Below are 27633 nucleotides of genomic sequence, written 5' to 3'. Positions count from 1 at the left end.
ATACCTGTCCCCAGTTTAGCAGCACAGACACCCACTGTCACTCAGAGATGGTCTGCACTGGCGGGATGGTGTTTTCTCAGCAATTTGGACAGCACTCAGAGCAGAATATTCTCCATTGCTCCCTCTAATGGGTTTTACAATTACTGTGAGAGTGAATCAGCCGCCCTTGATAGTCAGTTTGCTTCGCGGAATGAATCGTTGCTGTCAATTCACTAACACTTCATCTGAACAGAGATCCTATGTTGTGACCTTAAAGTGACCCCTCTGGCAGGAATGATGCTAGGGTAAGGATGGGGTTCAGGTCTGATTTACACCCTACCCAGTCTAGCGAAGTGAATCGAGCGTAAAACTGGACAGGGTGCAAAACTGACCCAGACCTCCGCTCCCAGCCTCATTGGTCAGGTTAGCTTCAGATCTGCGGATAAAAGATTGATTGCACTGATGTGTCCAATCATCTGTGATTGTTACAAGAAACAGATTCTTACCTGGAAGGTTCATTATCTTTCCGCCATCTGGAAAAAGCAAAACGTAAATATGTAAATATCTCTGAGTCTCTATATTGTTTCATAAATTCTGTTGCTACTTAGCAGGTTCACTTCAATGCAATGAATTACTTTGAAATCAGTGACTATTGTTGTGTAGACAAATGCAACCGTCATTGTGAGCACAGCAAGATCCCGCAAACAGCAATGTGCTCAATGCTCAGTTAATCTACATTTGGGGTTGGTTGAGAAATATTCACGTTGACAATGTTAGTGAACAAAACATTAGGTTTGTTCCACGTCTCTCTTTCTGATATTGGAACACAGGCCATTAAATGTTCACTTCACTGAAACTTGTTAACACTTCCACTGTAAGAGCAGGTCAAAGAATATCAAACAAACCTGCCTTTCCACAACTGAGAATTTCGAGGTTATATTGACTGAAATGGCTTGATGTAGTTTCCTGCTAATTGAGCCAAGTTGACAGAATGCTGGGAGGGGGACGGGGGTTGTGGACACTGTTACCCATCAGAAACTCTATGCATTAAAACTAATCTATGGAAACAATATTTCAGTGAGTGAGTGGTCAATCTCTAGAACAGGTTCCCCAAGGAGACAGTTGGACATCACTGATTCATTATAATGCAGTTTTCTTTCAGAAATTAACATTTTAGGATGGAGTATATGAGTAATTTGGGACATGTGTGGTGAGTGCTCAGGAGGAACAGGCGAGTTTGGATCTCTGGTTCCCAAAGCTCTCCTCGACTGGGGGTTTTCCTTGATAGAGACTGATCACTGTGATTGGTCACAAACTCCATTATCATTGTATCATGTGACTGCCCAATGGTAGAGGGTGAATTGGATGGATCCTGATCTTCTTAAATCTAGAAATTCCTTTGTTCTATGGATTATTAAACAAAGCAGACAACTCACTGATGGAAAAGGCAGAGAAAAATCTTCCAGCATTTGATGATTAAGAATTTTATCTCCCTGCACACATCAACTTTTTAAAAATAAATTCTGTTAAAACCACCAATCTATGGGATGTACATGATGGACAGGGAGCAGCTTGTGTTGATATGTTTGTAACTATGTTCTCTGAAACAGACTGTGGTCTCTACACCACAAGGTATGTGACAGTCACTCTATCATATCAAGTTCACCACTTACCAGCGGTGACTCAGTGTGGAGAATGCTCTCTTCTTTAATCCAAAGATTGTGGGTTCAAGTCCTACCTCAGAGATTTAAACCCAACATCTAGGCAGATATCCCCAGTGCAGTAAGGAGAGAGCACTGACCACTGTGGATGTAAAAGATCCCATGGTACTATTTGAAGAAGAGCAGGGGAGTTCACCCAAGTGTCCTGCAGCCAACATTTATCCATCACAAACACCTAAAACAGATTATCTGCTCATTATCACATTGCTGTTTGTGGGATCTTGCTGTGTGCAAATTGGCTACTGTGTTTCCTACATTACAACAGTGACTACACTTCAAAAAGTGCTTCATTGGCTGTGAAATGCTTTTGAATGTCCTGCAGTTGTGATCGGTGCTATAGGAATGCAAGTCTTTCTTTCACTAGTGAAGGATGTGCCTCTTTCCCCAGGGTGGACGGACTATCAATAGTGATACACCGATTACTCACTGCCAGCTTCCTTGTGAGTGGGATAGGCCTAGCTGTCTACCTCATCCATAATTCTGCTTAAGCCGCTTCAAAAAGGAATTTCCCCATCTTGAAATGGTTTCAATTTGAACACTACTGGCGAGTTTGTCAGAACGAGGTGTTTGGGCCTCAGCCAAGGTACAGTCATTACTCCAGGGCATAGTCCTTGCAATCACCTCAGTTCCATGTACAAACCCGCCTCACTATGCTCAGCAACATATTTAACTCTCTTCAAACACAGCAACAGCATTGAACCACAGCTTCCTCGGCCCATATATGGTTCTTCCATCCTATCAAGGTCAGTGATTGGTGCTTTGGATCCCATATCTGGCTATTCCCAGAGGCGTTTAGCGTTCAGCTGAGGTGAGGTGGGGTGCGGCCCGTGCTGATCACTAACTTTGCAGCTGCATTGCTCCCACACAAATTTGCGGATGATCAACTTACTTCCTCTGCAGGGGATCCAGGCCACAGTGATTGATGGAACTGGCAGGATAATGTCGCCTGAAGAAAAGCCTTTTATAAAGGAAAAGCAGAGGATTTAATACAGCTTCCACGTCAGCTCGAACACTAACTGATCATTTCAGCGAAACAGCCAAAATAATCAGCGCTCTGCCAATTAACCCCTTGAAAAGGCAGCTGGTGAAATCTCCGCTGAAGAATGAGCTGAAGAACTAAGGGCAGGTTTGGATGAAGAGCTCCTTCAGCCCAGTGGACCTCCTCCTCAGGGTCCTAGTCTCTCCTCCCTTTGCCAGTCCCCCAGCTTCCCTCACTCTCTATGGCGACTCACTCCAGCTACTGATCCCCAGGGTTGGAGAGGGGGGCTGCTGGTAGTAGCATTAAACAGAAGACAGTGAATTCACCACCCATGTCACTCCTTGCCCCAATTTCCTTTCCCACTGTCTAACACCCAAAACCAATGTAATCCCCGCAACTCTGGGTAATTTCCTCATTTTCCACCTTAACATAAACTCTCAATTTAAACTCCAAAAATAAGTTCCCACATTTCAGGTTTTGTTTATTCATTCATGGGATGTGGGCATCGCTGGCAAGGCCAGCATTTATTGCCCATCCTTGACTCACCATTCTCTGGTTCAGGAAACTAAAATCTGACCCACAGTGCCAGGGAAGCAATGGGTAGGGCAGACAGGAGTCTATTGGTCATTATCGGTCACTGTTGGCCGTATGGGGTTAGGGATGGGTATACTTCAATGGCATCAGCAGCAATTGCCTTCTCTCCTGGCTGGGATCCTGCTGCAATGGTCAACATCACATAGGAGCCCAGACTCTGGCCGGGATTATCAGTCTGAGGTGGGGTTGGGATCGGAGGTTGGCGGACCAGCAATCGCGCACCGCTGGCCATCTTGTCAGTTTGGCACCATGATCCTGACCCCAAGCCATTTTTAGAGAGGCCCGGTCAGGCGCAGAATGGCTACACTCCAGCATGGTGGATAGTAAGACCCATTTCCCACAGCGACTAGGATTTCCAATTGACATGCAGGCTTTGTACATCGGACTGAAACATGACCAGGGCATCCAGGCAACCTCATGGTGGGAAAGTGGGGGTTATGATTAATCCCAGGAGGGCACCTCCCCCATCCGCACCCGCCATGGCTGCCTGGCCGCAGCTGCAGCCACTTGCTGTCCTGTGGAGGAGTTGCCTCCATGTTGAGGTGCCCTATCTCTCTCCATTACAAATTGACAGCTCCTGCCTTGGCTGGTGGGGCTGCTGATGTGTCAGTGCTGGAGGGCCTCCCATTGGCCCACCAGCCTCGGGAACCTGTCTGCCATCCTTAATTGGATGGCGAGCCCACTCCCTGGCCATTAATTGGCTGACACTTCAAAAATTGAGATGAATGTGTCAGGAACAGGCAGTACGGGGTCAGAACCCAGAACTGGTCCTGTCATCAGATTCCCGACCCCAGAATGGAAGTCCCACCCACTGCGTCTGGCCCTGACCTTCGGCCCCAGTGCCCAGGCAGGTCTCTGAGCTCACTGGATGGTGATTGGGATCTGAGATTAGCTGTTCTCCATTCCTAGGCCGAGGCACTGAGGCTAACTAAAGTTTACACTGGTGTTGGATCAACTAACTCCCCAGATCAGGAGGTAGTCTTTGTTCTTGGGTTGTGAGTAACACCCTAAGTTAAGTCACCCAGGTAGCATTGGACTGGAGGCATGTGTAGAGAGGTCAAGGGTTCAAAAAAGCGACCCAAGTTCGTGCTGCTTCAGACCTCTCTGAAGGTCCATGTGAGAGGAGCCAGGAGGAGGTGCAGGGATATTTACCCCTCTGTGGAGGCTCCACATGGAACCCTTGGGCATCCTTTTCCTGTGTCCACCACAGCCCCTCCCACGCCACTCACTGTACTGGGGACAGTCTCCATGGGTTCCTCACTGAAATTGATTTCCTGCTCCCGCATATCAGCTTCAATTGGGATTCTACTGTGCAAAAATTAAGATGAGGTGCAGGAGATAAGAGCCTGGCTTCACTCTGCACCCATCCAATTTTCCTGCTCCCTCCCGCTTCCTTCCCCTCAAACACAAGTCCCTCCCGAGTTAAAGCTCTGCTAAAACTCTCCTGCAGGCAGCAACCCCCAACACAAAGTGATCTTTATCCCATTAGACCATGTAACCACAGTTGCTTACTTTCTCTTGCTGTCGGTCAGTGTGATGCCTTGGTCCGACACTTTGAACTGGACAATGATGGTTTGAGGCAGTGGCTCTTTTTCCAGGGTGAAGGAAACTGCTTTAAGGACAGCCTGCGGTCCGGTCAAAGACTCCATGGTCACAGAGTTCAAATACAGAACAGAACATGCTGTGAAATGAAGGAACATCAGTTAACATCTTGCTTCAGAAAGACTTGCATTTATATAGAGCTGTTCACAACCACAGAACATTCTAAAGCACTGGACAGCCAATGAAATGCTTTCTGAAGTGTAGTCACTGCTGTAAGGTAGGAATGGCACCAGCTGATTTGTGCACAGCAAGCTCCCACAAACAGCAATGCACGAATGACCACATCTTCTGCTTTAGTGATTTTGGTTGAGGGACAAATATTGGCCCCAGGACCCCGGGAGAACTCCCCAGCTGGTCTTTGAAATACTGGGGAGAACTCCCCAGCTGGTCTTTGAAATAGTGGGCGTGTGATTTTTTTTGTGTCCACTTGGGAGTGCGGTTGGGGCCTTGGTTTAAAGTCTTGTCTGAAAGATGTGGAAGGAACAGTTTCTGGGAAGAGGCAGTTTTCTAGGGAACAATCCAACAGCTGCTTGGCTGGAAACATGAGTGTGTCTGTGACAAAATAGATTTACTGTATATAAGGAAGGGGGGGGGGGTAACATAAACATCCCAGAGAAGCCTGACTGTTACCATGGTGATGATGAAAGGGGGGAGTTCTGCAGCTGCGATAGTAACTATTCCCCGTAGCACCTTAATGAAAAATTGTTAACCTTTATTAAATCTAAATAGGGGTCTCAGGAAAGCCCTCAACACTAACAGTGTCAACACAATAGCTGCAAATGTCTCCACAAAGCTTTGATATAAAGTTGGAGGAGGTTTAGATCCTAAGAGACACACAATCTGGGTCATTTTGATCTCGGTCAGTAGAGCAGGATTATCAAATGAGATGACCATTATACTCCGAAGAAGGGTCACTGACCCGAAACGTTAACTCTGCTTCTCTTTCCACAGATGCTGCCAGACCTGCTGAGTGAATCCAGCATTTCTTGTTTTTGTTTGTGACCGTTATACTCCTTGTCCCCACTTTAATTTCCATCAGTGTCTGATGGGGAGCTGTTACAATATCAGCTGTTTAACTCTACTGCTCAAATTGAAAATGCCTTGTCCATTCACAACAGTGTCCCATGCTCCATTGCGGAAATGTACTCATTGATGTTAGCACAGATTGCGAGGCCACTAACCTGCACCTTGCTTTCTCAGAGGTGATTTGATGCTGTCTGTCGAGTCAGGACTGCTTTCTTCACTCTTATCATTTAAACATTCTGGAAAATGAACAAACAGTATGTCAAGGAAGGCAGCAGATGAGGGTCCTCTCTCCGTACCAAAGATTTGGAGCTTTTCTCTGGTCGTATATTTATCAATTCTCTCTCCACTTCCTCCCCATTCACAAATGTTCCTCCCACTCTGGCTGTGAGAACAGGGCAAAATCTCCTTGCAGTCCAGGGTTGCAGTGGGATCAGGCCTCATAGAAACATAGAAACATAGAAAATAGGAGCAGGAGTAGGCCATTCAGCCCTTCGAGCCTGCTCCGCCATTCATTATGATCATACCTGATCATCCAACTCAGTAACCTGTTCCCGCTTTCGCCCCATACCCTTTGATCCCTTTAGACCCAAGAGCTATATCTAACTCCTTTTTGAAAACATGCAATGTTTTGGCCTCAACTGCTTTCTGTGGTAGCGAATTCCACAGGTTCACCACTCTCAGGGTGAAGAAATTTCTCCTCATCTCAGTCCTGAAAGGTTTACTCCGCATCCTCAGACTATGACCTCTGGTTCTGGACTCCCCCACCATCAGGAACATCCTGCATCTACCCTGTCAAGTCCTGTTAGAATTTTATAGGTTTCTATGAGATCCCCCCTCACTCTTCTGAACTCCAGCGAATATAATCCTAACCGACTCAATCTCTCCTCATACGTCATTCCCGCCATCCCAGGAATCAGTCTGGTAAACCTTCACTGCACTCCCTCTATAGCAAGAACATCCTTCCTCAGATAAGGAGACCAAAACGGCACACAGTATTCCAGGTGTGGCCTCACCAAGGCCCCGTATAATTGCAGCAAGACATCCCTGCTCCTGTACTCGAATCCTCTCGCTGTGAAGGCCAACATACCATTTGCCTTTTTTACCGCCTGTTGGACCTGCATGCTTACCTTCAGCGACTGGTGTACGAGAACACCCAGGTTTCGTTTCATATTCCCCTCTCTCAGTTTATAGCTGTGCAGATAATAATCTGCCTTCCTGTTTTTGCTACCAAAGTGGATAACCTCACATTTATCCACATTATACTGCATCTGCCATGCATTAGCCCACTCACTCAACTTGTCCAAATCACCCTGAAGCCTCTCTGCATCCTCCTCACAACTCACCCTCCCACCCAGTTTTGTGTCATCTGCAAATTTGGAGATATTACATTTAGTTCTCTCATCTAAATCATTAATATATATTGTGAATAGCTGGGGTCCTAGCACCGATCCCTGCGGTACCCCACTAGTCACTGCCTGCCATTTGGAAAAAGACCCATTTATCACGACTCTTTGTTTCCTGTCTTCCAACCAATTTTCTATCCATCACAATACACTGCACCCAATCCCATGCGCTTTAATTTTACATGCTAATCTCTTATGTGGGACTTTGTCGAAAGCCTTCTGAAAGTCCAAATAAACCACATCCACTGGCTCCCCCTCATCAACTCTACTAGTTACATCCTCGAAGAATTCTAGTAGATTTGTCAAGCATGATTTCCCTTTTGTAAATCCATGCTGACTCTGTCCGATTCTACCACTGTTCTCCAAGTGATCTGCTCTAAAATCGTTGATAATGGACTCTGGAATTTTCCCCACTACTAACGTCAGGTTGACTGGTCTATAATTCCCTGCTTTCTCTCTACCTCCCTTTTTAAATAGTGGGGTTACATTAGCTACTCTCCAATCTGTAGGAACTGTTCCAGAGTCTATAGAATCTTGGAAGATGACCACCAATGCATCCACTATTTCTAGGGCCACTTCCTTAAGTACTCTGGGAAGCATACCATCAGGCCCTGGGGATTTATCGGCCTTCAATCCCATCAATTTCCCCAACACCATTTCTCTACTAATACTGATTTCTTTCAGTTCCTCTCTCTCACTAAACCCTGTGTTTCCCAACATTTCTGGTATGATATTTGTGTCCTCCTTTGTGAAGACAGAACCAAAGTATGCATTTAGTTGGTCAGCCATTTCTTTGTTCCCCATAATAAATTCCCCAGTTTCTGACTGTAAGGGACCTACATTTGTCTTCACCAATCTTTTTCTCTTCACATCCCTATAGAAACTTTTACAGTCAGTTTTTATGTTCCCTGCAAGCTTGTTCTCGTACTCTATTTTCCCCTTCTTAATCAATCCCTTGGTCCTCCTTTGCTGAATTCTAAATGGCTCCCAATTCTCAGGTCTGTTGTTTTTTCTGGCAAATTTATATGCCTCTTCCTTGGATCTAATGCTATCTCTAATTTCCCTTGTAAGCCATGGTTTGGCTACCTTTCCCGTTTTACTTTTGTGCCAAACAGGGATAAACAATTGTTGCAGTTCATCCATGTACACTTTAAATGTTTGCCATTGCCTCTCCACCGTCATCCCTTTAAGTAACTTTCCCAATCCGTCATGGACAACTTGCGCCTCATACCTTCGTAGTTTCCTTTTACTAAGATTCAGGACTCTAGTCTCAGAATCAACTACGTCACTCTCCATCTTGATGAAGAATTCTATCATATTATAGTCGCTCGTCCCCAAGGGGTCTCGCACAACTAGATTGTCAATTATTCCTCTCTCATTACACAATACCCAGTCTAGGATGGCCTGGTCTCCAGTTGGTTCCTCAACGTATTTGTCCAGAAAACCATCCCGTATACACTCCAGGAATTCCCCCTCTATGGTATTGTGACTAATTTGATTTGTCCAATCTATATGCAGATTAAAGACACCCATAATTATAGATGTTCCTTTATCACATGTGTCTCTAATTTCCTGTTTAATGCCATCCCCAACATCACCATTACAGTTTGGGGGTCTACATACAACCCCCACTAACGTTTTTTGCCCCTGAGTGTTTCTCAGCTCTACCTATACAGATTCCACATCATCAGAGCTAATATCCTTCCTCACTATTGTGTTAATTTCCTCTTTAACCAGCAATGCAACTCCACTGCCTTTTACTTTTTGTCTGTCCTTCCTAAATACTGAATACCCCTGGATGTTCATTTCCCATCCCTGGTCACCTTGCAGCCATGTCTCCGTAATCCCCACTATATCATACCCGTTTACATCTATTTGGACGATTAATTCATCCAGTTTATTGCGAATACTCCGCGCGTTAAGGCACAAAGCCTTCAGGCTTGTCTTTTTAACATTACTTGTCCCCTTCCCACTATTTTTCACTGTGGCCCTGTTTGATTCTGGCCCTTGATTTCTCTGCGTATCATTTTTCTTATTCCCCTTACTGTCTTTTGCTCTTGTCTTTGATCCCCCCCCCTCCTCTGACTCCTTGCAAAGGTTCCCATCCCCCTGCCATTTTATTTTAAACCCTCCCCAACCACTAGCAAATACTGCCCCAGGACATCAGTCCCGGTCCTGCCCAGGTGTAACCCGTCCAGTTTGTACTGGTCCCACCTCCCCCAGAACCAGTCCTAATGCCCCAGGAATCTGAAACCCTCCCCCTCACACCATCTCTTCAGCTACGTATTCATCTGATAGATCCTGCTATTTCTACTCTGACTAGCACGTGGCACTGGTAGTAATCCTGAGATCACTACCTTTAAGGTCCTGCTTTTCAACTTACTTCCTAACTCCCTATATTCTGCTTTTAGGACCTCATCCTTTTTTTTACCTATGTCATTTGTACCAATGTATACCACGACCACCCTCCCCCTTCAGAATGTCCTGTAACCGCTCTGAGACATCCTTGACCCTAGCACCAGGGAGGCAACATACCATCCTGGAGTCTCTTTTGCGGCCACAGGAACACCTATCTATTCCCCTTACAATTGAATCCCCTATAACTATTGCATTCCCACACTTTTTAGTCCTCCCCTGTCCAGCAGTCTGGTTAGACATGAGTGAGCACGGCCTACACATGGATTGGGCCTTTGATTTTCTCTCCCTCTGTACGAGGACACATCTGAGCCCTGTGATCTCAATGAGAGCAGACAGGTCAGGAACTGTGTGGGATATTGCAGCAGTGAGTCAGATGCTGCATCTTGGTGAAAGCTTTCTAATATATTCCAGTTGGTCGGGTCAGCTGGCAAACAAACGGCCAGTGTGAGGCAGGGTGGAGAGTCTTGTATTTGAGGAGAGTGTCTCAATGATGCAAACTATCCAGTTCTTTCTGTGTCGGCCAATGAGAGCTGTGAATTATTCTGGTTAATTAGGTTCTTGTTGAATTTTCGTCAGCTTTGAAGCAGTAGTAGCAGGTAGGCCCTGACCCCCGATTCTGGCCCTGACTTCACCCCCGCTTGACCCCTGAACAGCCCTTGGCCCTAGCCCAGACCTCACCCTGACCTAGGCTAAGACGCTGACCCCACCTCTGACCCCCATCCCCAGCCCTGACCACATCCTCGCCCTGATCCCTCACCCTTCCCCAACCTGACCCCGGTCTGACCCCTCTCCTGCCCCGGTGACTCCATCGTGATGATTTGATTCCTCACCTTCCTTTGGCAAGTTGAGTTTGCAAGGTAAACTCATAGCGGTGATGCAGTGCTGATACACAAGTGCTGAGAGACTCCCTGTTAGACAAACAGAACAAAGGCCGCAGTTAGCACAGGTTCACCATTTCACAGCATGTTTGTTCAATGACTGTTCAGTACTTTGTCGGCCAGTGAGATTAATATCCTCGCCTTTAATGTGAAACTCACAGTGACAGAGCGAGTGCAATCAGCAAAATTGATTCAATTGTATTTCATGAAATTTTACCGCAATCTTATAATGTTCTCAATCACAAAAAAAAACCTCAACATAATTTCATCTGATGATGGCCATGGAAAAAGCACAGGTGTGTGAGTTCAGACATCTTCCAGTCCAGTAACAGTCATAGACATGACAACAATCATTTCTAAATTCATTTTGAAAGGGAACACACTCCAGAACTCAGTCAGTGAATGAAAGGAAAAGTTCTATTTCTCACAATGACTCACGTCTCAAATATTTCACGGTAAATACAATTATTGCCACATGGACAAACACGACAGGCATTTTGCAGCAAGGATCAGTTAATTCTGGGACAGGCTGTCAGAAACTTTGCTTTAATATCTTGTCGGATATGGTGGTGTTTCTGACACCTGCAGCTCTGCAGCATCAGTCTACATTCTGCACTGAGATTCTGGCACCGGGTTTGAACCTGCAATCACTGACTCGGAGGAGAGAGAGCTGCCATTGGTCCATGGCTGATAGGCTGTAATTCTTCACACACCCACGGACATTGTTTCATCCTTAAATTATGATGGAAAAGTAAAGTGATGAAGGGTGGTGATATTTAGGATTGCAGTACCTGTGGTTCTGGGTCAAATGTCATTCTCCCTACGTACACTCCCCCCACAGCCCCCCCCCCCACACCCCCCACAACCCCCACACACCCACAACCGAGGTGTGGGGGTCAGACTGTGACTCCAGACTGACAGGGATGAGTACTGATGCCCAGGTCACTGGACACTAGCTGCTGCAGTGAATCCTGAACTGGAGCCTGCTTAACGTTTCCTTACCAAAGTACGGCTCCTGGGGGGAACCTTTCAGACACACTCCTTTTGGGGAGAATTCAATCAGGAAATGTCGGACCAACGCAGTGGGAGAATCTGTTTACAAAAGGAGCAAGAGAATTAGAAACAGGAAGGTTAAATATCATTTTACTCTGTTTACATCATATATTTATTTAAATGGCTAATTATGCAGCTCTCATTCTCATACCAGCCATATAAATACCATGGCTACAAGAGCAGGTCAGAGGCTAGGAATCCTGCGGCGAGTAACTCATCTCCTGACTCCCCAAAGCCTGTCCACCATCTACAAGGCACAAGTCAGGAGTGTGATGGAATACTCTCCACTTGCCTGGATGGATGCAGCTCCAACAACACTCAAGAAGCTCGACACCATCCATAACAAAGCAGCCCGCTTGATTGGCACCCCCTCCACAAACATTCACTCTCTCCACCACCGACGCACAGTGGCAGCAGTGTGTACCATCTACAAGATGCACTGCAGCAATGCACCAAGGCTCCTTCGACAGCCCGTTCCAAACCTGCAACCTCTACCACCTAGAAGGACAAGGGCAGCAGATGCATGGGAACACCACTACCTGCAAGTTCCCCTCCAAGTCACACACCATCCTGACTTGGAACTATATCGCCGTTCCTTCACTGTCGCTGGGTCAAAATCCTGGAACTCCCTTCCTAACAGCACTGTGGGTGTACCTACCCCACATGGACTGCAGCGGTTCAAGAAGGCAGCTCACCACCACCTTCTCAAGGGCAATTAGGGATGGGCAATAAATGCTGGCCTAGCCAGCGAAGCCAACATCCCACGAATGAATTGAACAAAAATACAAGTCTATCTATGTAACTATCTGTCTGTCTATCTATCCATCTCTCTATCTGTCTGTGTTTCTGTCCATCTCTCTATCTGTCTGTCTTTCTGTCTATCTATCTCTTTGTCTCTCTCTCTCTCTCCATCTCTCTACCTCTCGCTGTCTATTTATAAATCCTCTCCTTCAGAATTGGAATGGATGATGATGATCTTTTTATAGCTCAACCCTGTTACATGATCTCAGATCACAGCTAGTATCATCTCAAAGGACACAAACTTGTTGTTAAGTCGACCTCACAGTGAGAGTAGCAAATTAAGCGACCCCAATATTGTGAGGTGCTCCCATAACATCATAAACTTCCCAAGAACATCAACAGGTAATGTGACCCTCGCTCGGTCCTGCTCAGAGTGAGTCACCATAGCATGAGGCAACTCTCTCTCTCTCTCCCTCTCTCTCTCAGTGCAATACTCAATACACCACTGAACCCTACTTTAATATCCACCATTCAACTCACATCGAATAGGAGGATACGTTTTCCAGCTGCACACAGAATCTCACCGACTGGGATCAGATTTCAGAAGGTTTAGAACGCACGACCTATAATTTTCCGTCCATTCATTTCAATTGGCTCTGCGCACACAAATTTATTGATACTTCCACCCAGTAGGTCAGAATCCTTGACAGGTGTGTCTCAGGTAACTGCTGCACATATCACGAAGATAAGCAAGACACCAAACTGTCCCTTTGAGGTATCTCGGTCCACCCAACACACTGAGTCATTTTAGAAACCTCCTTTTCAAGGCAGACTAAGTCACTAAGTTTAAAGACATGTTCATCACAGGCTCTAAATACAACTCTGGTGTACAACAGCTGTTCTGTGTGCAGCTGGAAAACGTATCCTCCTATTCGATGTGGGTATCAATGATATTGACTTATAATATACAATGCACACCTCCCCTGTTATAATATAACTTTTTTTATTCTTTCATGTGATGTCACTAACGAGGCCAGCATTTGTTGCCCATCCCTAATTACCCTTGGCAACTGAGAGGTTTGCTAGGACATTTCAGAGGACAATTAAGAGTCAACCACATTTCTGTGGGTCTGGAGTCACATATAGGCCAGAGCGGGTAAGGACGGCAGATTTCCTTCCCTTAAGGACATTAGTGAACCAGATGGGTTTTTACGATAATCGATAGTTTCATTACGGAGACTACCTTTCAATTCAAGATTTTAAAAAATTAATTAATTGAATTTAAATTCCACCAGCTGCTGGATTTGAACCCATGCCTCCAGGATATTAGCCTGGGCCTCTGGATTACCACTATACTACCGTCTCCTCAGTTTGCCCTGTTATAGTATATACTATATTCTGTATATTTGCCCTGTTATAGCATATACTATATTCTGTATATTTGCCCTGTTATAATATATACTATATTCTGTATATTTGCCCTGTTATAGCATATACTATATTCTGTATATTTGCCCTGTTATAGCATATACTATATTCTGTATATTTGCCCTGTTATAATATATACTATATTCTGTATATTTGCCCTGTTATAGCATATACTATATTCTGTATATTTGCCCTGTTATAATATATACTATATTCTGTATATTTGCCCTGTTATAGCATATACTATATTCTGTATATTTGCCCTGTTATAGCATATACTATATTCTGTATATTTGCCCTGTTATAATATATACTATATTCTGTATATTTGCCCTGTTATAGCATATACTATATTCTGTATATTTGCCCTGTTATAATATATACTATATTCTGTATATTTGCCCTGTTATAGCATATACTATATTCTGTATATTTGCCCTGTTATAATATATACTATATTCTGTATATTTGCCCTGTTATAGCATATACTATATTCTGTATATTTGCCCTGTTATAGCATATACTATATTCTGTATATTTGCCCTGTTATAATATATACTATATTCTGTACATTTGCCCTGTTATAGCATATACTATATTCTGTATATTTGCCCTGTTATAGTATATACTATATTCTGTACATTTGCCCTGTTATAGCATATACTATATTCTGTATATTTGCCCTGTTATAATATATACTATATTCTGTATATTTGCCCTGTTGTAGCATATACTATATTCTGTATATTTGCCCTGTTATAGTATATACTATATTCTGTATATTTGCCCTGTTATAGCATATACTATATTCTGTATATTTGCCCTGTTATAATATATACTATATTCTGTATATTTGCCCTGTTAAAGCATATACTATATTCTGTATATTTGCCCTGTTATAGTATATACTATATTCTGTATATTTGCCCTGTTATAGCATATACTATATTCTGTATATTTGCCCTGTTATAGCATATACTATATTCTGTATATTTGCCCTGTTATAATATATACTATATTCTGTATATTTGCCCTGTTATAGCATATACTATATTCTGTATATTTGCCCTGTTATAATATATACTATATTCTGTATATTTGCCCTGTTATAGCATATACTATATTCTGTATATTTGCCCTGTTATAATATATACTATATTCTGTATATTTGCCCTGTTATAGCATATACTATATTCTGTACATTTGCCCTGTTATAATATATACTATATTCTGTACATTTGCCCTGTTATAGCATATACTATATTCTGTATATTTGCCCTGTTATAGCATATACTATATTCTGTATATTTGCCCTGTTATAATATATACTATATTCTGTATATTTGCCCTGTTATAGCATATACTATATTCTGTACATTTGCCCTGTTATAATATATACTATATTCTGTACATTTGCCCTGTTATAGCATATACTATATTCTGTATATTTGCCCTGTTATAGCATATACTATATTCTGTATATTTGCCCTGTTATAGCATATACTATATTCTGTACATTTGCCCTGTTATAGCATATACTATATTCTGTATATTTGCCCTGTTATAGCATATACTATATTCTGTACATTTGCCCTGTTATAGCATATACTATATTCTGTATATTTGCCCTGTTATAGCATATACTATATTCTGTATATTTGCCCTGTTATAGTATATACTATATTCTGTACATTTGCCCTGTTATAGCATATACTATATTCTGTACATTTGCCCTGTTATAGTATATACTATATTCTGTACATTTGCCCTGTTATAGCATATACTATATTCTGTATATTTGCCCTGTTATAATATATACTATATTCTGTACATTTGCCCTGTTATAGTATATACTATATTCTGTACATTTGCCCTGTTATAGTATATACTATATTCTGTATATTTGCCCTGTTATAGCATATACTATATTCTGTATATTTGTCCTGTTATAATATATACTATATTCTGTATATTTGCCCTGTTATAGCATATACTATATTCTGTATATTTGCCCTGTTATAATATATACTATATTCTGTATATTTGCCCTGTTATAGCATATACTATATTCTGTATATTTGCCCTGTTATAATATATACTATGTTCTGTATATTTGCCCTGTTATAATATATACTATATTCTGTATATTTGCCCTGTTATAGCATATACTATATTCTGTATATTTGCCCTGTTATAATATATACTATATTCTGTACATTTGCCCTGTTATAGCATATACTATATTCTGTATATTTGCCCTGTTATAATATATACTATGTTCTGTATATTTGCCCTGTTATAATATATACTATATTCTGTATATTTGCCCTGTTATAGCATATACTATATTCTGTATATTTGCCCTGTTATAATATATACTATATTCTGTACATTTGCCCTGTTATAGTATATACTATATTCTGTACATTTGCCCTGTTATAGCATATACTATATTCTGTATATTTGCCCTGTTATAGCATATACTATATTCTGTATATTTGCCCTGTTATAGTATATACTATATTCTGTACATTTGCCCTGTTATAGCATATACTATATTCTGTACATTTGCCCTGTTATAGTATATACTATATTCTGTACATTTGCCCTGTTATAGCATATACTATATTCTGTATATTTGCCCTGTTATAATATATACTATATTCTGTACATTTGCCCTGTTATAGTATATACTATATTCTGTACATTTGCCCTGTTATAGTATATACTATATTCTGTATATTTGCCCTGTTATAGCATATACTATATTCTGTATATTTGTCCTGTTATAATATATACTATATTCTGTATATTTGCCCTGTTATAGCATATACTATATTCTGTATATTTGCCCTGTTATAATATATACTATATTCTGTATATTTGCCCTGTTATAGCATATACTATATTCTGTATATTTGCCCTGTTATAATATATACTATGTTCTGTATATTTGCCCTGTTATAATATATACTATATTCTGTATATTTGCCCTGTTATAGCATATACTATATTCTGTATATTTGCCCTGTTATAATATATACTATATTCTGTACATTTGCCCTGTTATAGTATATACTATATTCTGTATATTTGCCCTGTTATAGCATATACTATATTCTGTACATTTGCCCTGTTATAGCATATACTATATTCTGTATATTTGCCCTGTTATAGCATATACTATATTCTGTACATTTGCCCTGTTATAGCATATACTATATTCTGTATATTTGCCCTGTTATAATATATACTATATTCTGTATATTTGCCCTGTTATAGCATATACTATATTCTGTATATTTGCCCTGTTATAGCATATACTATATTCTGTACATTTGCCCTGTTATAGTATATACTATATTCTGTATATTTGCCCTGTTATAGTATATACTATATTCTGTATATTTGCCCTGTTATAGTATATACTATATTCTGTACATTTGCCCTGTTATAGTATATACTATATTCTGTACATTTGCCCTATTATAGTATATACTATATTCTGTATATTTGCCCTGTTATAGTATCGAGCACAGACCTGACTTTTCCTCGGGATTCCTGAGGCTTGGTGCAGATACTTTCATGGCCAATCCGAATGAGCCAACATATGTGGAGCTTTCTCGGATAATGAATGAACCCGGTTTCTTATCTTTTAACATCTCAGTGGCTGCAAGAAATTGAAGCACAACTTAGTTCTGTACAATAAACAAAGAAAGACTTACATTTCTATAGCGCCTTTCGCAACTTTCACAATTTTACAGCCAATGAAGTACTTTTGAAGTGTAATCACTGTTGTAACGTAGAGATCTCCTATATTCCAATTTTTGTGTTTTTTTAACCGGTTATCTCCTTTCTTCTCCTGATGGGGTACCCAGGTAACCGATATTGAAAGGCTATTTAACAATGGGGGGCATCGCCCTGTACATGTGCATTTTCCAGCAGGAGACACTAGAGATCAGCACCAGTAACCAGGTTCATTGTCTGCACTCGAGTTAACAACCCCAGATGCACAGCCCCTCCTGCTAACAGAACTGAATTGAGCTGACAAACCAGAGACTGCAGACAGAATCTGGGGCTTTCCTGAATGATTGATCATATTTGGGCAGTACACTTAGTGAGCCATTGCAGGAGTCGACAGAACTATTCATTAGCACACAGTTGCTCTCGCACAGAATGGGCATCCCGGATTATGTTAAGCTGTTTGGAGAATTTAAACAGCTGTATCTGATGCAGTGCAGAATGAGATAGGGCCTGGACTGTTTATCATTGTCCGACTAATGGTGCTGAGCATTGGCCTTACCTTGATCTCTGCTGATATTTGGTTTGTACCAATATTTGGTTGTGTCTTGTACAAATTTAACTGTAGGTTGTGTGTCACATGGGAGATCTGTAAGAGAAGACAAACAAGGTTGTTAGAGAGGATTGGGTTAACAACAAAGTGGGAAATTGCACAGGTGTGTGCATCATCACCGTGAACAACTAACATCAGAGACATTATCAATATTCTTTATATTTGCTCATGGGATGTGGGGGTCACTGGCCAGGCCAGCATTTATTGCCCATCCCTAATTACCCTTGAGAAGGTGGTGGTGAGCTGCCTTCTTGAACCGCTGCAGTCCATGTGGGGTAGGTACACCCACAGTGCTGTTAGGAAGGGAGTTCCAGGATTTTGACCCAGCGACAGTGAAGGAACAGCGATATATTTCCAAGTCAGGATGGTGTGTGACTTGGAGGGGAACTTGCAGATGGTGGTGTTCCCATGCATTTGCTGCCCTTGTCCTTCTAGCTGGTAGAGGACATGGGTTTGGAAGGTGCTGTCTGAGGAGCCTTGGTTAACAAGCATTTTCATTGCAGCATCCACAGCACCAACATCAACAGCAACAAGAACTTGTTCTCGTTAAGATTTTCATACAGCAAAGCATCTAAGTATCTTCTTAAAGGGATAAATTAAACATTGAGTGGTAAGAGGGTCAGGTTAGGGTGGTGATCGAAGGGGTGGTCAAAGAAATAGGTTTTGGAGAGATTTTTGAGTGAGACATGTAACCAGGTGAAACGATTGGGAGGGAGAACGTGGTAGCCCAGAGGTAAAAGTGCAGAGGGTTAGGAGGGGACATAGGACTGGAGGAGATGCAAACAAGGACTGGGATTGTAAAATTACTCATTGAAGGATGATGGGCTAATGGAGGCTGAAAGGGAGCAATAAGTAAGTGGGACTTTGAATGGTTTACCTTCGAGGGAGGTGGTGCTTGAAGCCTTTGAGAATCCAGCACTGGAACAGGCACTGAGGGGAAGGCTGAGAGTACTTGGGGAGCTGGACTGGAGTCTCTTATTCTTCAACCTGTGCAAGTCTTGGTCCATATATTGAGTGCTACCATTCACTAGGAGGATTGGAATGTCAGAATAGGAACTGGCAGCAGATGGCGGGCAGCTGTTGGGATGTTCTTTAATCTGGTTTGTTGTTTTTCCATGGTGCAGTGTTACTCTGCTCCCCATGTTGCCTGAGGTTGCTTGGTAAACAGTGCTGTTCATTGCCCTTCGGGAGTGGGGCACAGTACGGTAGTCCGCAGGATGACCAGAAGCCTGATGAAGTTGTTGATCACTGAATGAGCAGTTGTACAAGCTGGGGGAGACAGAGTAAGTGCTCTGCAAGTTCACAAATGATCCGGATGATCCGTACGTGCTCCCAGCTGACCTATAAATCCTTCCTGCTTCTCCATCATCACTCAGTAATGACTGGGAACTAAAGAAAAGGAAGAACTTGTATTTATATAGGACTTCAAAACTTCAGGACATCCCAATGCACTTGACAAAAATTAAGCACTTAAATAGTTCCTGTTGTAGCATAGGAAAACAGCAGCCAATTTGTACACAGCAAGATCCCACAAGCAGCAATGTGGTATTGACCAGATGTGATAATCTGGGGAATTTTGGTTGAGGGATAAATGTTGGTCAAGATCCTGGGGAGAACTTGACTGTTTTTCTTCAAAATGGTGGCATGGGACCTTTTACATCCACCTGAGAGGTGTCCTTAGTTTAACATCTCATCCAAAAGACAGCACCTCTGACAGTGCCGCACTCCCTCAGTGTGGCAGTGGGAGTGACAGCCTGGATTATGTGCTCATGTCTCAGAAATGGGTCTTGAACCCACAAATGCTTGGTTCAAGACTCATGAGGGAGCTACAGCTGGCACCTTACAGAGGGATAAGAGTTGATAAAGAAAACACAAAGCACATTTCCATTTCATTTATTGGATACTTAATTTAACACATTCCAACTTGGTCAAAGGGTTAACAAGAGGTACTGTACCTTCCCAATGTGTCTCCGCCAGGAGAGGTTGACAGCAAGGAGATGGCACTGTCAGTGAGAGTAGTGGGGACAGACTTGAGGAGGCTATCAGAACCAGCAGATGTGGACAGGTAGGAAGAGGCTGCTTCTCTCTGGGTGCCTGTGTGTTTGGGTGAAGTGCCATATTGCTGAGGTACAGTCGGAAAGGGGTTAGAGCTGGAAGCACTGTAGCTGTTTGATGCTGGCACTGGTATGGGCTGGGAGCCATGCTGAAAGGAGATGGAGTTGATAGAGACTGGAGCCGAGTATTGACACTGCTGCATTGCTGGTCTGATTGCAGATCGGTTGGGTTGACTGGTGAACATGTTAACATCCTGGGAACCTGGAGAGAAAAGGAAGTGGAGGATTTTTAATTATTTGATCTCTGCCCAGAGACTTTATATATTTTTGTCAGAAAGTAAAAGAATTTTTTAGCAACGGGAAGATCCCATCATGCCCAAGGAAGCTGCTAACTTGGCCACATCTCGGCTCAACTGCACAGCACATCCCAATCCCGGTGTTCCAGACCATTCCGGCAGCCTCAACACTGGAAATGGAAACACCTCGTGAAAGACACAATCCACCAGAAATATCACTGAGAGGAAATCGGCCCCCAGGGGACACAGACCACCCCCCCACACACACACACACTGCCACCCCCCCCCCCACACAGACCCCCCCACACAGAACCCCCCCACACAGAAACCACCCACACAGAAACCCCCCCCCACACACAGCCCCCCTACACACTGCCCCCCCCACACACAGACCCCCCCCCACACAGACCCCCTCCACACAGAAACCACCCACACAGAAACCCCCCCCCCACACACTGCCCCCCTACACACTGCCCCCCCCACACACAGACCCCCCCCACACAGAACCCCCCCACACAGAAACCCCCCCCTACACACTGCCCCCCCCTACACACTGCCCCACACACACACACTGCCCCCCCTACACACTGCCCCCCCTACACACTGCCCCCCCTGCACACTGCCCCCCACAACACACTGCCCCCCCCTACACACTGCCCCCCACACACACACTGCCCCCCCTACACACTGCCCCCCCTACACACTGCCCCCCCTGCACACTGCCCCCCCACACACACTGCCCCCCCCACACACAGACCCCCCCCACACAGAACCCCCCACACAGAAACCCCCCCCACACACTGCCCCCCCCTACACACTGCCCCCCCCTACACACTGCCCCACACACACACACTGCCCCCCCTACACACTGCCACCCCTACACACTGCCCCCCCTACACACTGCCCCCCCACACACACTGCCCCTCCTACACACTGCCCCCACTGCACACTGCCCCCCCTACACACTGCCCCCCCACACACACTGCCCCCCTGCACACTGCCCCCCACACACACACTGCCCCCCCTACACACTGCCCCCCCACACACACTGCCCCCCCTGCACACTGCCCCCCCACACACTGCCCCCCCTACACACTGCCCCCCCCTGCACACTGCCCCCCCACACACTGCCCCCCCTACACACTGCCCGCCCTACACACTGCCCCCCACACACACACTGCCCCCCCCTACACACTGCCCCCCACACACACACTGCCCCCCCCTACACACTGCCCCCCACACACACACTGCCCCCCCTACACACTGCCCCCCTGCACACACTGCCCCCCCTACACACTGCCCCCACTGCACACTGCCCCCCCTGCACACTGCCCCCCCTACACACTGCCCCCCCACACACACTGCCCCCCTGCACACTGCCCCCCCACACACACTGCCCCCCCTACACACTGCCCCCACTGCACACTGCCCCCCCTACACACTGCCCCCCCACACACACTGCCTCCTGCACACTGCCCCCCCACACACACTGCCCCCCTCCTACACACTGCCCCCCACACACACACTGCCCCCCCTACACACTGCCCCCCACACACACTGCCTCCTGCACACTGCCCCCCCACACACTGCCCCCCACACACACTGCCCCCTCCTACACACTGCCCCCACTGCACACTGCCCCCCCTACACACTGCCCCCCCACACACACTGCCCCCTCCTACACACTGCCCCCACACACACACTGCCCCCCCTACACACTGCCCCCCACACACACACTGCCCCCCCTACACACTGCCCCCCACACACACACTGCCCCCCTACACACTGCCCCCCCACACACACTGCCCCCTGCACACTGCCCCCCCACACACACTGCCCCCCCTGCACACTGCCCCCCCTGCACACTGCCCCCCCACACACACTGCCCCCCCTACACACTGCCCCCACTGCACACTGCCCCCCCTACACACTGCCCCCCCACACACACTGCCCCCTGCACACTGCCCCCCCACACACACTGCCCCCCTGCACACTGCCCCCCCTGCACACTGCCCCCCCACACACACTGCCCCCCTGCACACTGCCCCCACACACACACTGCCCCCCCTACACACTGCCCCCCACACACACTGCCTCCTGCACACTGCCCCCCCTACACACTGCCCCCCCACACACACTGCCCCCTCCTACACACTGCCCCCACACACACACTGCCCCCCCTACACACTGCCCCCCACACACACACTGCCCCCCCTACACACTGCCCCCCACACACACACTGCCCCCCCTACACACTGCCCCCCCACACACACTGCCCCCTGCACACTGCCCCCCCACACACACTGCCCCCCCTGCACACTGCCCCCCCTGCACACTGCCCCCCCACACACACTGCCCCCCCTACACACTGCCCCCACTGCACACTGCCCCCCCTACACACTGCCCCCCCACACACACTGCCCCCTGCACACTGCCCCCCCCACACACACTGCCCCCCCTGCACACTGCCCCCCCTGCACACTGCCCCCCCACACACACTGCCCCCCTGCACACTGCCCCCACACACACACTGCCCCCCCTACACACTGCCCCCCACACACACACTGCCCCCCCTACACACTGCCCCCCACACACACACTGCCCCCCCTACACACTGCCCCCCCACACACACTGCCCCCTCCTACACACTGCCCCCCACACACACACTGCCCCCCCTACACACTGCCCCCCCACACACACACTGCCCCCCCTACACACTGCCCCCCACACACACACTGCCCCCCCTGCACACTGCCCCCCCTGCACACTGCCCCCCCACACACACTGCCCCCCCTACACACTGCCCCCCCACACACACTGCCCCCCCTACACACTGCCCCCCCCACACACACTGCCCCCCCTACACACTGCCCCCCCCACACACACTGCCCCCCCTACACACTGCCCCCACTGCACACTGCCCCCCTACACACTGCCCCCCCACACACACTGCCCCCCCTGCACACTGCCTCCCCTGCACACTGCCCCCCCTGTACACTGCCCCCTGCACACTGCCCCCCCCCCACACACTGCCCCCCCCCGCACACTTCCCCCCCCCCCCGCACACTTCCCCCCTGCACTCTGCCCCCCCTACACTCTGCCCCCCCACACACACTGCCCCCCCTGCACACTGCCCCCCTGCACACTGCCCCCCCCCCTGAACATTGCTGCCTGCTGTTCGATCAATGCTGTGGGTGATGCCTTCTCTCCAATTCTTCTCAGTGCTGTGTTTTACTAAAGGTTTTACCCCATTTAACATAACCCAGCGGACACAGTGATAAAACTCACAGTGTGTAAGCAGGATGTAGGATCAGGAGGATTAAGGATCAGGAGGATTCAGGATCTGGAGGATTCAGGATCAGGACTGTACAGGGCAGAAATTCACACAATGGGTGATATCAGTTCGACTTTCTGTTAAACATCTCTCTGATCCTGGTTAATGGAAATGTAAAGTGAGGATAATAAATTGTTCCCTGCATTTGTTGATCCCAGTGGGTTTGTGGTCACCTTGGAAGATATCACAGCTACTGGCTTCACTGACAGTGAGATCACTGGGCACTTTATTTAATGAGAGCTGTCACTATTAATCACACCTGGACTGAGACACGCCCACACTGATTCACACTCAGATAGACTTAAATCTTGGCTGGGGAGCAAGTGATGAGACAGATACAGAATGAGGTCCGTCTGTTAAAACTCACTCAACACAGAGGAATATTGTTGATTCAACAAAAAAGGGTTTGAGACAAAAGTCAAATCTGATTAGGAAAAGGTCTGTTTACAATCTGGTTTCTGAGGTAACGGGATTTACGCAGAATGTCTGCCCATGTTGTACAGTGCTGGAGTTATTTACACTCAAGGTTTAACAAGGTCCAGTAATTTTATAAATGTTATAAATATTCCATGTCAGTTATTAATTCTTTTCTGAGCGTGTTTTGATGCTAACATCAGTGTAGGGTGCAGTTAAAATCCCTGTCGATCAAACACCTGAGTCTCTCTGGAAGATCCCAGTCACCGGGTTCCTGTACTCAGATACCCTGCCCACTAATTTGGTCCCTGGATTAAATCCATTTCTTCACAATGCCACAAATCAATGGCACAAACCAGCGTGTGTTGGCGACAAACCATTTTTTAAAATTGAATTGACAAGAGACTTTATTTTAATTCATCCCTTCCTACGCCAGGCCCTCCCTCAGTAATCCTCCCAGTGTATGAGAACTCACACTGGACCCCAACCTGGCAATCCAGGTTCAGAGGACAGTAATCTCACAGAAAAAGTCAAAAACTTGTGGGTTCAAGCCCCAGTTCATAATCTAGGCTGACACTTCACTGCAGTACTGAGGGACTGCTGCACCATCGGAGGGGCAGTACTGAGGGAGTGCTGCACCATCGGAGGGGCAGTACTGAGGGAGTGCTGCACTGTCGGAGGGTCAGTACTGAGGGAGTGCTGCACTGTCGGAGGGTCAGTACTGGAGGAGCGCTACACCATCGGAGGGTCAGTACTGAGGGAGTGCTGCACTGTCGGAGGTTCAGATTAGATTAGATTAGATTAGAATATTACAGCGCAGTACAGGCCCTTCGGCCCTCGATGTTGCGCCGATCATCTGACCTACACTATTCCATTTACATCCATATGTCTATCCAATGACCACTTAAATGCCCTTAAAGTTGGCGAGTCTACTACTGTTGCAGGCAGGGCGTTCCACGCCCCTACTACTCTCTGCGTAAAGAAACTACCTCTGACATCTGTCCTATATCTTTCACCCCTCAACTTAAAGCTATGTCCCCTCGTGTTTGCCATCCTCATCCGAGGAAAAGGACTCTCACTATCCACCCTATCTAACCCTCTGATTATCTTGTATGTCTCTATTAAGTCACCTCTCCTCCTCCTTCTCTCTAACGAAAACAACCCCAAGTCCCTCAGCCTTTCCTCGTAAGACCTTCCTTCCATACCAGGCAACATCCTAGTAAATCTCCTCTGCACCCTTTCCAAAGCTTCGACATCCTTCCTATAATGCGGTGACCAGAACTGCACGCAATACTCCAGGTGCGGCCTCACCAGAGTTTTGTACAGCTGCATCATGACCCCGTGGCTCTGAAACTCGATCCCCCTACTAATAAAGGCTAACACACCATATGCCTTCTTAACAGCCCTATTAACCTGGGTAGCAACTTTCAGGGATTTATGTACCTGGATACCAAGATCTCTCTGCTCATCTACACTACCAAGAATCTTCCCATTAGCCCAGTACTCTGCATTGCTGTTACTCCTTCCAAAGTGAATCACCTCACACTTCTCCGCATTAAACTCCATTTGCCATCTCTCAGCCCAGCTCTGCAGCCTATCTATGTCCCTCTGTACCCTACAACACCCTTCGACACTATCCACAACTCCACCGACCTTCGTGTCATCCGCAAATTTACTAACCCACCCTTCTACACCCTCATCCAGGTCGTTTATAAAAATGACAAACAGCAGTGGCCCCAAAACAGAACCTTGCGGTACACCACTAGTAACTAAACTCCAGGATGAACATTTGCCATCAACCACCACCCTCTGTCTTCTTTCAGCTAGCCAATTTCTGATCCAAAGCTCTAAATCACCTTCAACCCCATACTTGCGTATTTTCTGCAATAGCCTACCGTGGGGAACCTTATCAAACGCCTTACTGAAATCCATATACACCACATCCACGGCTTTACCCTCATCCACCTGTTTGGTCACCTTCTCGAAAAACTCAATAAGGTTTGTGAGGCACGACCTACCTTTCACAAAACCGTGCTGACTATCGCAAATGAACTTATTCTTTTCAAGATGATTATAAATCCTGTCTCTTATAACCTTTTCCAACATTTTACCCACAACCGAAGTAAGGCTCACAGGTCTATAATTACCAGGGCTGTCTCTACTCCCCTTCTTGAACAAGGGGACAACATTTGCTATCCTCCAGTCCTCCGGCACTACTCCTGTCGACAATGACGACTTAAAGATCAACAACAACGGCTCTGCAATCTCCTCCCTGGCTTCCCAGAGAATCCTAGGATAAATCCCATCTGGCCCAGGGGACTTATCTATTTTCACTCTTTCCAAAATTGCTAACACCTCCTCCTTGTGAATCTCAATCCCATCTAGCCTAGTAGGCTGTATCTCAGTAATCTCCTCGGCAACATTTTCTTTCTCTACTGTAAATACTGACGAAAAATATTCATTTAACGCTTCCCCTATCTCCTCTGATTCCGCACACAACTTCCCACTACTATCCTTGATTGGCCCTGTTCTAACTCTTATCATTCGTTTATTCCTGATATACCTATAGAAAGCCTTAGGGTTTTCTTTGATCCTATCCGCCAATGACTTCTCGTGTCCTCTCCTTGCTCTTCTTAGCCCTCCCTTTAGATCCTTCCTGGCTAGCTTGTAACTCTCAAGCGCCCTAACTGAGCCTTCACGTCTCATCCTAACATAAGCCGCCCTCTTCCTCTTGACAAGCGCTTCAACTTCTTGAGTAAACCACGGCTCCCTTGCTCGACAACTTCCTCCCTGCCTGACAGGTACATACTTATCAAGGACACGCATTAGCTGCTCCTTGAATAAGCTCCACATTTCGTTTGTGCCCATCCCCTGCAGTTTCCTTCCCCATCCTACACATCCTAAATCTTGCCTAATCGCATCATAATTTCCTTTCCCCCAGCTATAATTCTTGCCCTGCGGTATATACCTGTCCCTGCCCATCGCTAAGGTAAACCTAACCGAATTGTGATCACTATCGCCAAAGTGCTCACCTACATCTAAATCAAACACCTGGCCGGGTTCATTACCCAGTACCAAATCCAATGTGGCATCGCCCCTGGTTGGCCTGTCCACATACTGTGTCAGAAAACCCTCCTGCACACACTGGACAAAAACAGACCCATCTAAAGTACTCGAACTATAGTATTTCCAGTCAATATTTGGAAAGTTAAAGTCCCCCATAACCACTACCCTGTTACTCTCGCTCCTGTCGAGAATCATCTTCGCTATCCTTTCCTCTACATCTCTGGAACTATTCGGAGGTCTATAGAAAACTCCCAACAGGGTGACCTCTCCTCTCCTGTTTCTAACCTCGGCCC

At 45.9% G+C, this 27633-nt stretch overlaps 1 protein-coding gene across 2 annotated transcripts in view; it reads right to left on the bottom strand.

Annotated features, from left to right (window-relative positions):
* The window catches only part of LOC137348255 (tensin-4-like), a 117593-nt gene that overhangs the window by 3981 nt on the left and 85979 nt on the right, over nt 1-27633 (bottom strand). For both annotated transcript variants that reach the window (XM_068013675.1, XM_068013674.1), the window contains exons 5-14: nt 20132-20492; nt 19054-19565; nt 18126-18212; nt 17364-17492; nt 11603-11692; nt 10553-10630; nt 6057-6137; nt 4786-4954; nt 2590-2658; nt 486-512 (exon numbers count right to left, since the gene is read on the bottom strand). In XM_068013675.1, coding sequence (XP_067869776.1) covers nt 486-512; nt 2590-2658; nt 4786-4954; nt 6057-6137; nt 10553-10630; nt 11603-11692; nt 17364-17492; nt 18126-18212; nt 19054-19565; nt 20132-20492 — 1603 coding nt within the window. The remainder of the gene's footprint in view (nt 1-485; nt 513-2589; nt 2659-4785; nt 4955-6056; nt 6138-10552; nt 10631-11602; nt 11693-17363; nt 17493-18125; nt 18213-19053; nt 19566-20131; nt 20493-27633) is intronic.

Source organism: Heterodontus francisci, chromosome 33 (genome assembly GCF_036365525.1).
Source record: "Heterodontus francisci isolate sHetFra1 chromosome 33, sHetFra1.hap1, whole genome shotgun sequence".
NCBI lineage: Eukaryota > Metazoa > Chordata > Chondrichthyes > Heterodontiformes > Heterodontidae > Heterodontus > Heterodontus francisci.
This window is presented reverse-complemented; position numbering and strand designations above follow the sequence as displayed.